At 36.8% G+C, this 14,500-nt stretch overlaps 1 protein-coding gene across 1 annotated transcript in view; it reads left to right on the forward strand.

Moving 5' to 3' along the window:
* Nucleotides 1-14,500, forward strand: part of USP34 (ubiquitin specific peptidase 34) — a 213,680-nt gene that overhangs the window by 98,836 nt on the left and 100,344 nt on the right. The window contains 5 exon segments of the mRNA XM_015557870.1: nt 1,999-2,124; nt 6,068-6,190; nt 6,326-6,409; nt 6,889-6,975; nt 12,997-13,197. Coding sequence (XP_015413356.1) covers nt 1,999-2,124; nt 6,068-6,190; nt 6,326-6,409; nt 6,889-6,975; nt 12,997-13,197 — 621 coding nt within the window.

A 14,500-nucleotide genomic window follows, 5' to 3' on the forward strand; every position in this document is an offset into this window, starting at 1 on the left:
CCTTGGGGGTTTCACTAGATTTATCGAGGGTCTCACTAAATTTATTGGTTGTTTCTAGAAAATTCTTGAAAAACCTTATAACCGTGGTTTTGAACTCTATATCCAGTAGTTTGCTTTCCTCCATTTCTGTCATTTGTGACCTGTTTATTTGTCTCCGCATTTTGGCTGCTTCCCTGTGTTGATAGACTGGCTTTCTGTGCTAGGTAGTCCTATAGGGCCCCGTGGCTCTGCCTCCACAATTACCTAAGGTGGACACTCTTGGTGCACCCCTTTGTGGGCTTTGTGTATAGCCTTGTAGTTAAGCCTTGATTATTGTAGGTATCAATGGGAGGAATTGAACTCCAGGCCAATTGGCTGTGAGAATCAGCTGTGTCTACGGTGGGAGACCGTCTTTGCTGGAGACACCCTTATGGGGCACGACTTGCTTTAGTGGGGCTTTGGTACTCACTGAGTCTGCCCCCTGAGTGTGTCCCTTATGGATCTGAGGAGTTGTAATCTGGATGGTCCTACTCTGACCACTGGGTACACTGGCTCTTGTTTCTCTAAGGAGGTGCTAATTTAGCCTCTGCTTGAGGCTACCTAGCAGGAGCTATGGAGAGATCTACAGATTCCTCTTCTTTGTTTGGGGTTTGGAGGTGCCCAGATGAGGCCCAGCTGTGAAGCAATGCAAGCTGCTGTGGGGCCTTGGGCCTTCTTTTGGATGTTCTGGGTCTCTGTGACCCAGCTGCAGTTTGTTAGGTAATTTTAGATCTCACAGGGTCAGGCCATTCATATGCAAAAGCCTCTGAGCACAGCTTGGGTGGGGCGGGGTCTCTGGGGGTCCTGGTTCTCAGTGTCCTGCAGAAATCACTGCAAGCACCTCTGAGAGAAAGCCGCCCTCAAGTTCCGCCCACTGCCAGACAGCTCAGTTTTTCCTTGTATGAGTGTGGGTTCCCCAAGACTCACCCGGAACTGGAGTTCAGAGCAGTCGGGAGCCCGTGCCTCCCTCCCGATTGAAAAAGACCACCGCATCCTCAGTTGCCAGCCCTTTCCACGTGCTCCTCCGTATCTCTGCACTTTGGTTCTGTACCTCCTCTGAGTCTCAGTGTGGTTTTCTTTTTCCTTCTAGTTGTAGAATTTCCACTCAGGCAGCCTTCCTGTGGTTCTGGATGATGTCTGTTTTGTCTTTTAGTTGTGTTTTTGAAGTGGTTGTGCGAGGCAGCAATTTCAGGTGTTTACCTATGCCGCCATCTTGGTTTTCGACTATGTATTATATTTTAAAAAATGAATGACAACAGCAGTGGTAGAATAATAATATACAAGTTCATACTCTGTGGAAAATCCTTAAACTATAAATGAGCTTTTGCTGCTTATTTAACCTTTGAGGTTGTGCTATAAGTAAAAAGAAAAAATCAGGAAACTTGCCCATTCATTTCTTGCATATTTCCTGAAACATACTTAAATATTATTTCAACACCTTATAGAGTCAAATTTAACAAATGATAGTGGAGAAAAATAGATTGTTAAAAATTTTTCCTTTCCTCTTAATCTCTGCTTGTCTGAGAATGAAATATAGGTATGGATAGGCAAAATAAGAGGAACAGGTATACTCTTTTCCCAAATGTAAGGTTAAGGACTTAATCCACCAAGTCTTCATAGTACTTAGAATAGTAACCTGCAAAGGGGACGTAGTTGATAGTCTTATTGAAATTTACTAGTATGTTTTTATAAAACAGACATTTTCACTGTGATTTGGAAAGTTTCCCAAGAAAACGGGCTAGAATTAAAGGTCACTTTTCTGGGAAGTTCAATAACAAGTTGAAAGACCGTAACTTTGACATAATTTATTGATAAATATATTTATGTACATAGTTTATTTCTCACTGTTATAGTAAGATTATAAAATATTATCAAACTTGATCATTAGTGATTTTATGCAAAAAAATTGAACTTAAGTTTAGAGACTTTTTGTTTTTTTTACTGATCCACCTTGATAAGCAGTTGTTCTTATTTATGTAGAGCTTAAGATGTGAAGAACTTCATCTTCATGCAGAAAACCTCTCTAGGCGTGTATGGGAACTACTGATGCTTCTTCCTACATGTCCTAATATGTTAATGGCATTCCAGAATATCTCAGATGAACAGGTAAGCCCACAGAATCTCTCTTTATTTTATTTTATTGATTTTTAGAGAGAAAGAGAGAAGCATCCATTTGTTATTCCACTCGTTTATGTATTCATTGGTTGATTCTTATATGTTTGCCCTGACTGTGGATTTAACCCTCAACCTTGGCATATCAGGATGATGGTCTAACCAACTGAGATACCCAGCCAAGGCCTATAGAAGCTCTTTATTCTCCTGGAGGATGGTACCAGTTTACATTCCTACTGGGAGTGTTTGAGTTTGCATTTTGACCTGTATCTTCAGTAAAAAGTGCCAGTTCATTTTAACCTTTAATGAACAGGTAGGGTAAATATGAGGCAAGGATGTTTACTAAAGTTATCTTTAGGAAAAAACATGGATTTGCCTTTATATTAGTGTTTTTTCATATTACTAAATATTCTGAATATTGCTTAGTTTTCAACAATAAAAATGTCTAGAGAACATATAGTATGATTGAATGACATGTATCAGTGCTTGTCAACTTGTATGATGCTCATATAAGTGAACTGATAGAATTAGGTAAAAAAATGTAGCTAAGAAATCTAATAATATGTTTGTTGATTTCCCATAGGAGCATGACCTCACATATAATATTAGATATCTCCCTATAAAGATATATGTTAAAATGAGAGATTATTTTTTAGGGGTTACTTTCTGGAGATACCAATGGAACACTTATAGGATGAATGGAAAAAATAATCTAATGTTACGCTAATCGTTATCTAAGATTTGGGATGTTTTCATAAAATCCTATATCTGGAATGATTTAGAAATGAAGACGATGGCCTTGGAAAATGGTTCATGATGCAGAGTAGCTCTGATAATAATAATATTGTCAAAGACGCACACTAAGTGTGAATAACAATTTCATAAGTTGAGAGCAGAAAACAATATTTTCAAATGTATGTATTTGCGTATGACTTTTAAATGGGTTGGTGTAACTTACAAATATTAAACTTAGACTTTACTACTTCTATATTAAAAGTACACAAATTCAACTAGGCTGCTATGTTTCTTATTAATCAAATGATAAATTGATTCAGGTGTTGTGAAGGTTAACAAGATACAATTTTTTCCTATTCTGCTATTTGTATATTAATTTTACTTTAACAAATTTAATTAGTAATTGATGTTTTATTTTTTATTTGTTTAATCCATATTGTTGAGAGTATTACAGATGACCCTTCCTTTTTCCCACCATTACCCCCCTCCCCCTGGTGTTCAGCCCCCTCTCCCCCTGCATTCACTACCCTATTGTGTATTTATAGGTATTGCATATATGCATATAAATTCTCTGGTTAATCTCTTTCAAGCCCCCCTCTCCCATTCTCTCTGAGATTCGTCAGACTGTTCCAGGTTTCTATGCCCTTGGTTCTATTTTATTAATTAGTTTATTTTTTCATTAGATTCCTTGTTCATTTATTTTAATTTTTAGATTCATTTGTTGCTAAATATGCATTTATTGCTATTTTATTCTTATTTTTGACATTTTATTTTTTCTTCTTAAAGAAGACAACCTTTAACATTTCATGTAATATTGATTTGGTGGTGATGAACTCTTTTCACTTTTCCTTATCTGGGAAGCTCTATCTGACCTTCAATTCTAAATGATAGCTTTGCTGGGTAATCTTGGTTGTAGGTCCTTGCTTTTCATCACTTTTAATATTTCTTGACACTTTCTTCTGGCCTGTTGAGAAATCAGCTGACAGTCATGTGTGCACTCCTTTGTAGGTAACTAACTGCTTTTCTCTTGCTGCTTTTAAGATTCTCTCTTTGTCTTTAACCTTTGGCATTTTAATTATGATGTGTCTTGGTGTGGGCCTCTTTGGTTTTCCTCTTGTTTGAGACTCTGTGTTTCCTAGACTTGGATATCTATTTCTTTCACCAGGTAGGGTAAGTTTTCTGTCATTATTTTTTAAAATAGGTTTTTGATCTCTTGCTTCCTTTCTTTTCCTTCTGATACCCCCATGATGTGAATGTTGGTATGTTTGAAGTTTTTTCAGTCTCCTTACACTATTTTCACATTTTTGGATTCTTTTTTCTTTTTGTGTTCTGATTGGGTATTCTTTGCTTCCTTAATATTCCAAATTCTTGATTTGATTCTAGGTATCCTCTACTGCTGAGCCCATGTAAATTATTCTTTATTTCAGTTTGTGTATCCTTCATTTCTGACTGGTTCTTTTTATGTTGTTGATGTTTTCACTAAGTTCCTTGAAATTCTCACTAAATTTCTTGAAGTTTTCATTAAGTTCCTTGAGCATCTTTATAACCATTGCTTTGAACTTGTATCTGGTAATTTTCTTCCTTCCATTTCATTTAATTCTTTTCCTGGAGACTTCTCCCTTTCTTTCATTTGTGACATGTTTCTTTGTCGCTGCAATTTTGGGCGACTCCCTGTGTTTTTTTCTCTGAATTTCATAGATCTGCTATGTCTCCCAGACTTGGTGTAGAGTCACTTTATGTAGTAGGTGTCCTGTAGGGCCCAGTCGCTCAGCCTTCCCAGTCGCCTAAACTGGGTGCTTCAGGTGCATCCCTTTGTGAGCTCTGTGCATTGTCCTATTTTGTTTGAGCCTTGATTTACATTAGCCTCAATGAGAGGGATTGACCCCCAGGCCAATTGGTTGTGAGCATCATCTGTGACTACAGCATAAGAGCTGCTGTTCGGGAGCAGGACTTGTTTCAGTGGGGCTTTGGTCCTCACTGAGTCCATCCCTTAAGTGTGTTACTGGTGCAGGTAGTAGGATTTTAATCAGGTGTGGTCGAAGTTGACCACCCGGTGCACTGGCTCTGAGGCCTCCTGAGAGGTGCAAAGTCAACCTCTCCCCGTGCCCTGCCTGGGGCCACCCAACCTTAGTTACAAAGCAATCTGCAGATGGCTCCTACTTGTGTTGAGCTTGGATGTGCTCAGGGAAGGCCAAGATGTGAACGAGGGCAATCTGCTGCTATTGCTGGGCCTGGGGCCACTTATTGAGAGGTACGGGCACACTGATGCCAGGTGCTGCTTGTTTGAAAGATTTTAGGAAATTCCAAAGCATGGGACAAGAGAGGCCAGTTGTATGGAAAAGCCACTGAAAATGTCTTGGATGAGCCTGCCAGGAGGGAGGGGTGGGGTCTCAGGGAATCACCCATTGGGGTGAAAAGTGTGAGCCAGTTTGATGGAGATTCAGATATGGCAGTAGCCTTTCAGCTCTGTTGCAGGAAGGGCTCAGCAAAGGAACAATGGCCTCTGCCACCACTTCTGTTTGGGAGAAAGCTGTCCCACCAGCTCTTACCTCAATTCCAGGCAAGTTAGTTCCTCCCCTAATGTCCCAGGTTCCTTTCAAACTGCTGCGCTGGAGCTCAGAGGGAGCGATTCCCAGAAAGTCCCTGTGCAAGGCCCTTTAAGAGGAACTGCTGGTTTTTACAGTCAAAAGTTGTGGGGACTTCTCTTCCTGGCACTGAAACCCTGGGCCGGGGGCCTGGTGTGGGGCAGGGATTCCTTGCTCCTCAGGGAAACCTTCACAGCCATGATATCCCTCCTGATTTTAAACCACCACACTTGGGTGTGAGACCAGCCAGTTCCCACATCTCTGCCCCTCCTACCAGTCTCAATGTACCTTTTCTGTAGTTCCCTATTTGTAGGACTTCTGTTCAGCCAGATTTCAATTGGTTCTGAATGGTGGTGGTTCTGTATTTTAGTTGAAATTTTTGATGTGGTTGTGGGAGGCAGTGAGTACCATTTTTACCTATGCCACCATCTTCCTTCCTCAGTAATTGATGTTTTAAGCATAACATTAGTACCAATTATATGATTGGTCTTCACATGTTTGAATGTATTTCAATGTAAATGTAATATTAGAGATTTTATATAGTGTCAATTTCTTTAATTTAGGGATGTTCCCTTAGTAAGTTGGCATGGGAAACTTATGTTTTTCTTTTATTTAAGAGTAATGATGGACTTAATTGGAAAGAACTTCTCAAAATTAAGAGTGCTCACAAGCTTTTATATGCCCTGGAAATTATTGAAGCACTGGGAAAACCTAATAGAAGAATAAGGAGAGAGTCAACGGTAATTGTATTTCTATTGTTATCATTACATATTTGTTGTATTCACTCTGGAGCAAAATTCCAGAGCATGTTATCTTTTAATTCCAGAATAATTTTTTCTCTTGCCATTCTCTCTCATTCTTATTTTTTTCCACAGGGAAGTTACAGTGATCTTTATCCAGATTCTGATGATTCAAGTGAGGATCAAGTGGAAAATAGTAAAAATTCATGGAGTTGCAAGGTTGGATCATGTGTTTTACAGTATGATGAAAATAATTTATTTCTAATTTTCCAAAAGTAGATACCATAATTATTTATTGGTTTTCAACTTATTTACTATTAAAATAAAGGGTAGTTTAAAAATACAGATTACTCCAATTCACTATAAGCTAATATGTATTAATATCTTGGAGCTCCTAATTATAGCACTTACATATTTCCTTCATTGCAATACTCTGTTAGTATATCCCAGTGTTTGGGATTAACTGGTTAATGGAATACAAAGATATGTTGTAGATTTTTGCAAGAGTCTTTTAAAAATTCTTGAAAGTAGGCTGTATGTTACTTGTATAAAAATTATTTTGATTATTAAGTCAAAGAGAAGTTTTTTAACTAAAAGATAGGTAATATTTTACTTACATATACACATACCTCAAAGCAGGTCTTCATTACATTATGTAGCTGCTTTTCTCTTACCATTCTGCTCATAATTGCTTACAGTTTGTTGCTGCTGGAGGGCTTCAACAGTTATTAGAAATTTTTAATTCTGGAATTCTGGAGCCTAAAGACCAGGAATCCTGGACTGTGGTAAGTGAAAATTCACTGTTAGCTAGTTACAATAGTTATCCCATTTTAAGCATTTCCATTTCCCTTTAGCAAGTATTACTTGAGCTACATCAACTGTCGCACAGGAGAGTATGGAGTATAGTAGAAATTATTGTTTCATCAATAGAGTTTGATAAAGAAATTATGCAGTAAGAGTTTTCCATGTCAACTTCGTTTAAAAAATCTTAAGTGTTAAAATTAATGACCCTTGAACTATGTCTAATGAATGTTTTTCCTCTAGGTTTATACATTATATATTAACTAGAGGCCCAGTGCATGGATTCGTGCACATTGAAAGTAAATTAATTAGAAGGTGACCGGCAGGGCCGGACTGGGATAGACAGGCCGGACACGCCCTGGAGCCAACCTCCTGCAGTTCCTCCCTCGCTCGTCGCACCTGGGGCAGTGCTGGGGCTCGAAGGGTGTCTGCGGAGTGAGCGGGTCCCTCTGGCAGTTGGGGTCCTTTGGCCTGGCCTGCAGGGATCGGCCCAAAACCAGCAGTCCGACACCCCCCGAAGGATATAGTAGTGCACAAAGCGGCAGCCAGCCAGAAAGGAGCCCTGGCCAGCACCGCTCCTGCTCATCCCGGCCCTGCTGCACCTGCCGCCTCCACCGCTCAGTAGTGCACTGCCATGGAGGTGGGAGAGGTTCACTCTGCTGCAGCTGCTCTTGCCAGCATCTGGCATCTGTCAGTCAGTTGACCGGTGCTCCCGCTGTGGGAATGCACTGACCACAGGGGGCAGCTCCTGCATTTAGCATCTTCTCTCTGGTGGTCAGTGCATGTCATAGTGACCGGTCAAACGGTCATCCAGCCATTCAGCCAGTTAGGCTTTTATATAGTTATTCATATAGTTAAACTTTGAATGCTTTTTTAAAAAAAACTTGGTGTATGTATTTAATTTTTTGAAGAGACTCTTTTTCAGTTTTTAAACCAAATGGAAAGGATGCTCTGTTTCCTGACCTCCAACAAAGCAGAGTAGCATTATGAAACATTTCGTTCAAGTAATTTTTTAGTACTTGTTTTTTAGAATTATTTTAGAATTTAGGAGACAGGTGTTTTTTATATATCAAATGCTACTATAAAAGATTAATGAAAGAAAGTACATTTAGAAAACATTGCTATCTTTTTAAAAAATATATATTTTTATTGATTTCAGAGAGGAAGGGAAAAAGAGACGTAGAAACATCAATGATGAGAGAGAATCATTGATCGGCTGCCTCCTGAACGCCCCCTACTGGGGATTGAGCCTGCAACCCAGGCATGTGCCCTTGCCTGGAATCGAACCCAGGAACCTTCAGTCCACAGGCTGACACTCTATCCACTGAGCCAAACCAGCTAGGGTGGAAAACATTGCTTTCTTACCACTGGTTTCAATACTTGGAAATGAAAAACAATACATTTTTATTTTACATATTTTACTACAGATATTTTATGAAAATAGATACCTTACTATAACAAATATTGATGTCTGTGTCTTATAATTTAAATATTTGTTTTGTTTTGTTGTTTCTCATGTCTTTCTTGTCCCATTAATCTCTTAGTGTTATAAGGTGTCTTTTAGTTCTTTGGCAAAGTGGGAGTATTTAACTAAAATCTTTAATGAGTAGTTATGTGCCATTTGTAGAAATTTTGTTTATAAAATATTCTAAGTTTAGTATTGAATGGTATTGCAGGGAATCATGCCAAAGGTTTTCTTTGTTTACTTTGATAGTTTGGGTACTGTTATGAAATATTACTGATAAGAAAAATTTGCTGCCATATACTGGTAGGCCTAGCAATGTCAGAGATGCCAAGCATGCCTGAGAGACAGATTGCTTTAAGTCTGCTGATATATCCCCTATTTATAATGCATCTCTGTTAATATATTATAGTTCAGAATCATTTTTGTTTCTTAATCAAATTTTTTTTACTTTATGATGAACTTAGCTGAAGTACACTTTTAAAGTTAAATTTATTTGAGGTATAATTCTCATACAATAAAATTATTTTAAAATGTGTAAATCAGTGGTTTTTCATATATTCACAAAATTGTGCAACTATTACCATTGTCTAATTCCAGAACAATTTCATCATCCTCCAAAAGAAATCCCAGACTCATTAGAAATCACTCCTCATTTTTTCTTATGTTTGAGCCCTAGGCAACCACTAATCTAATCGACTTGCTATCTCTACAGATTTGCCTATTGTAGACATTTCATATAAATTTTTCTATATATACTAGAGGTCCAATGCACGAAATTCATGCAAGGGTAGGTCCTCGCTGCCTCAGCCCTCACAGCCACACAGCTTCATCCGGACGGTCATTCCGCTGTTTGGCCATTTGGTCAGTTTGCATATTATGCTTTTATTATTAGAGAGATGGTCCTTTGTGACTGGTTTCTTTCACTTAGCATATGATTTTCAAGGTTCATCCTTGAAAGTAATGTATTATCCAAAGCCATGAAGATTGATGACTGTTTGCTTTAAAGTACTTCACATTTTTAGCTTTTAAATTTTGGTCTTTGATCCACTTTCAGTTTTATGTGTCTTATGAAGTTGAATATATTTTACATGCAGTAAATAATGTGCTCATTTATAAATTATTGTTTAAGTTTTTAAAAATGTGTATACTTGTGTAATCCTCCAACACAATTGAGATATAGAATATTTCTACTACCTCAGAAGTTCCATCCTCCCCTTTTATAATCAGTTTCTCTCAGCCAACCACTGACCTGCTTTCTGTTGCTATAGGTTACATTTGTATTTTATAGAATTTAATGTAAATGGAATAATAATGGTAAATGCTCTTCTGTATCTGGCTTCTTTCACTAAACATGTATATGGAGATTGATAAATGTTGCATGTATTGTTAGTTTGGTTTTTATTACTGAGTAGAGAACCATTGTATATGTATACTACTACTTACAGTATGCAGTCACCTATTAATGGACATTTGAGTTTCCAATTTGGGGCTATTACAAATAAAGCTGATATAAACATTCATATGCAAGTCTTATGGGGTACATATGTTTTTGTTTCTCTTGGGTAAATGCCAAGTAAAATAATAGCTGAGAAGTATGGTAAGTGTAAGATTACTTTATAAGACGCTGCCAAACTGTTTCCAAAGGAGTTTGTACCATGCATTTGTTACACATTCTCACCAATAGTTGGTATAGTTAGTCTTTTTAATTTCAGCCATTCTAGTGAGTATGTAGTCTTACTTTGTGTCTTTGTTGTCCTACTCAAGAAATTGCCAAATTCAATGTCCTGAAGCTTTTGTCCTATATTTTCTTCCAAGAGTTTTATATTTTAGGTCCTTGATTCATTTTGAATTAATTCTTGTATATGTGTTAGGTAATGGATCAACTTTAATCTTTTTCATATAGACATCCAGATTTCCCAGCATTTCTTGAAAAGGCTGTCCTTTCCACATTAAATGGTCTCAGAAGTAATTTTATTTTAATATTCTATAATTTGTTTTTCATTTACATTGACATTTTCCATCTGCATTTTTGTCCTTTTTATTGAATTTATTGGGGTGACACTGGTTAACAAAAGTATACAGGTTTCAGTTGCACAATTCTACAACACATCATCTATATACTGTATTGTGTGTGCACCACCCCAAGTCAAGTCCTCCATCCATCACTATTTACCCTTTAAACCAGTGGTTCTCAACCTTTTGGCCCTTTAAATGTTCTTCATGTTGTGACCCAACCATAAAATTATTTTCGTTGCTACTTCATAACTGTAATGTTGCTACTGTTATGAATTGTAATGTAAATACCTGTAATGTAAACATCTGATATCTGTTATGAATTGTAAATATTCACAGGATGGTCTTAGGCGACCCCTGTGAAAGGGGTAGTTTGACCGCCAAAGGGGTCACGACCCACAGGTTGAAAACTGCTGCTCTAAACCCTCCTCCACCCCACCCCCAGCAGTCATCACTCTGTTGTTCATATCCTTGAGTTTTTCCTCTCTCTTTTTTTTTTCTTTTTGCTCAATCCATGCACCTCCTTCACCCAGTGTCCCCCTGCCCCTCCCCAGGTATCAGCCTGTGCTCTATCTATGAGTCTGTATCAGTGTTGCTTGTTAATTCATTGTATTCATTGGATTCCATATATGAGTGAAATCATGTTACTTGTCTTTTTCAATGTGTAGAGCATTATTCAGATTTTTTATTTTTTATGAATGAGTTGTGTTTCTAAAAATTTGTCCATTTTGTGTAAATTATCCAATTTTTTGACATTGACAGCATCACCTCTCTTGCACAGTGGGCTGTTATTAAGTAAAATAAGAGTTACTTGAACACAAGCACTTTGCTACTGAGCCAGCTCTACTTAGTGATTAATGGTTGAGTAGTGTATGCAGTGTGGACACACTGGACAAAGGGATGATTCATATCCGGGCGGGACAGAACAGCACAGCAGGAGATTTCATCACACTATTCAGAACAGCACACAATCTAAAACTTACGAGTTGTTTATTTCTGGAATTTTCCATTTAATATTTTCAGACTGTTGTTGACCATGGGCAATTGGAACCTCTGAAAATTAAACTGTGACTAAGGGAGGGACTACTGTAGTAGGAATATTTTCACTCAGTCTGTGGCTTACATATATAAATAAACATTTATGTTTTTTAAGCAGAGTTTTAAATGTAACAGTTTTTGTATCCTGTATAAGAAATCCCTTTTTTAAGATCACAAAGATTTTCTCTGAGTTTTGTTTATTTGTTTTCTGTAAGTTTTACAGTTATCTTTCAGATTTAGGTCTGTGATCATTTTGAGCTAACCTTTATCTAACTGGAGTGAGGATGAAGTTTTGTTTTATTTGATTTTTTTATGGCTATCCAATTTTTCTAGCACCATTTTGTTGAAAAGACTATTCTTTCCTCACTGAAATTTCTTGGTACCTTTCTGAAAACCAGTTACGTATATGGGATTGCTATGTTTCAAGTATACTGGTATATTGTATAGATATACCACTTGGCACTGGCGTTATGAAAATGGGAAGAAGAGGACTATTAAGGCGAAAGCTCTGAAACTCTCATCTTGAACATAAATGATAATTCTTATTAATTCATTTTAAGGAAGTGTTTTACTTTAAAAAATTTTAAGTAGATCTTTAAGTCAGAAATAATTAAACTAAAAAATATTTTACCAAAATATTTTTATTTTAAATATACATATAGAAATCTAACATTTTCAGTTGAATTATATTCTAGAGCTATTGAGAATTGCTATGGCCCCAATATATTAGAGTATATGCAACTTGTTGGAGAAACAACTTGTTAGTTGTTTAACTGTTTTAAAAATCATAGTACATTTTGAGCAGTGTACAGTGGAACCTTGGTACTCGAACTTAATTCATGCCGGAAGGCTTTTCAAGAAGTGATTTGTTAAAAAACTGAATCATATTTTCCCATTAGAAAGAATGTAAATTGAATTAAGCCATTCCAGATCCCCAAAGAATTCCCTGTTTAACTTTTCTTATATACAGAGCATGTATAATGTGCTGTTTAATCTATAAATAGACACTTATTTTCTTAAATTTATTGAGCTATCCCCTACTAGCCTGAACAGACACTTATTTTCTTAAATTTATTGAGCTATCCCCTACTAGCCTGAACGGGATCACTTTTAGCACTCCTTCAAGGGGTGTCTTTCAGGTCAGGATCAGCATCTTTGTTCAAATATCACTGCTTCTGAAATGTGGTACTGTATTTTTATTAAAAACCCCGTATCTCCCTATTACATACATTTATATGACGTTTTCATGGTAGAAATGTGTGTCATTTCCATTTCATTACATGGACCCTCTTAGTGTTTTGATAATTTTTCTTCAGTTTCATAAGATTGGGTTGTTACTGACCATAATATATGCTGAGCAAAATTCTGTAGCACATGGATTAACTACTAGGTATAATTATTTTTATTTTCTAGCCTTTCATTTTAAGTTATATAGTAGCCATATTAAGTTAATTAAAACAGGGAAATGACATTTTTTTCTTATCCACAGTGGCAGCTAGACTGTCTTGCTTGCTTGCTGAAGTTAATATGCCAGTTTGCGGTAGATCCGTCTGATTTGGACTTAGCTTATCATGATGTCTTTGCCTGGTCTGGTATAGCAGAAAGCCATAGGAAAAGAACTTGGCCTGGAAAATCAAGAAAGGCTGCTGGTGATCATGCCAAAGGTCTTCATATACCAAGATTAACAGAGGTAAAGTTCAGAAGTTATTAAATTGTAGTAATGAATTCTATTTATGTTTTAAGAGAGCTTGTGTATTTTTGTTTTGACAAAATGATGTAAAACACTAATGCATAAGAAATGCTATTCTACAATACCACAGTATGAGTTACCATTTGAAGTGATGCCTTCATTTTAATGCAGAAGTAATTATGATGTTCACCATCCAAAATGTAAGAATAAATTATATGGCATTTTAATGTTATTTAACTGTAGGATTGAGTTTATTATTTGGATTCAGTAATATACACACACACACACACACACACACACACACACACACACACACACTCTGAATATATTAGGGTCCATTCAGGAAAGCAAACCACATTAGATATTTCAACAGAGGAAATTTAAAATAGAGAATTGGTTTTATATGTATGTGTTGGAAGACTGAACATACAAAAGAGAAATGTTGAGGTAATCTAGACACGTAGCCATTTACTGCTCATAGGGTTTTCAGAACATATGGGAGGAATAGGTTGGGGTTTTCAGAAATAAGCTTATAGAATAAAAATACTGTTGAACTGGGGTTTAGGCCGCTCAAGAAAGTGGTTTTGCTACTGCTTCTAAAACCAACTAAAACCAACTGCCTTTTCTGGGTGAAATACTTTGGAGCAGTGCCAAAAAAAAGAGAGGAAATCCACAAGGAAATAATTTATAGTGTGTCAGATTGACAGAACCTAATAGGAAGTCAGCTGGCAAGGAGAAATTTGATTTGTTATATACCAGCCCTAGGATTGCAGAGCAAGTATATATAATGGATAGAGCTGAAGAAAATGACACAATAACCAGCAGTAAAGTTAGAATTATTTTTGTTCACATGATTATATATTTGTATTTCCAATGTCTTCACCAGTGGTCTTGGAAGTGGGGAAGAGATGGAGATGAGTTTTTAGTGAAATCTCTTTCTCATTTTGTAATCTTTTGTGACTAGTGCCTCACTTCATACCTGCTCAAGAAAAAACAGTAATGAATTGGTTACTGATAGAAAACTATTGTGGTGGTTATAGGTTGGAAACTGATGGTATAAATGGAAACATAAAGCATATTTCCCTGGAATTTAGGGAGATTAAAGGGGAAAATGATCAATGTTAGTATTCCAGGGTTAAATGGGAAAAATGGTCTATGCTAGTATTTCCAGGTTATAATGTAAAAAGCACAGATTGAATGTGCTTTTTCCCATCAACTCACTAAATAACTTAAAAGCTTTTGACACTTAGTGATTTCCTCTTGAGATATTAATAATATATAAATATAGGTACACATATAGAAT

The sequence above is a fragment of the Myotis davidii genome, unplaced genomic scaffold, assembly GCF_000327345.1.
Source record: "Myotis davidii unplaced genomic scaffold, ASM32734v1 scaffold6, whole genome shotgun sequence".
NCBI lineage: Eukaryota > Metazoa > Chordata > Mammalia > Chiroptera > Vespertilionidae > Myotis > Myotis davidii.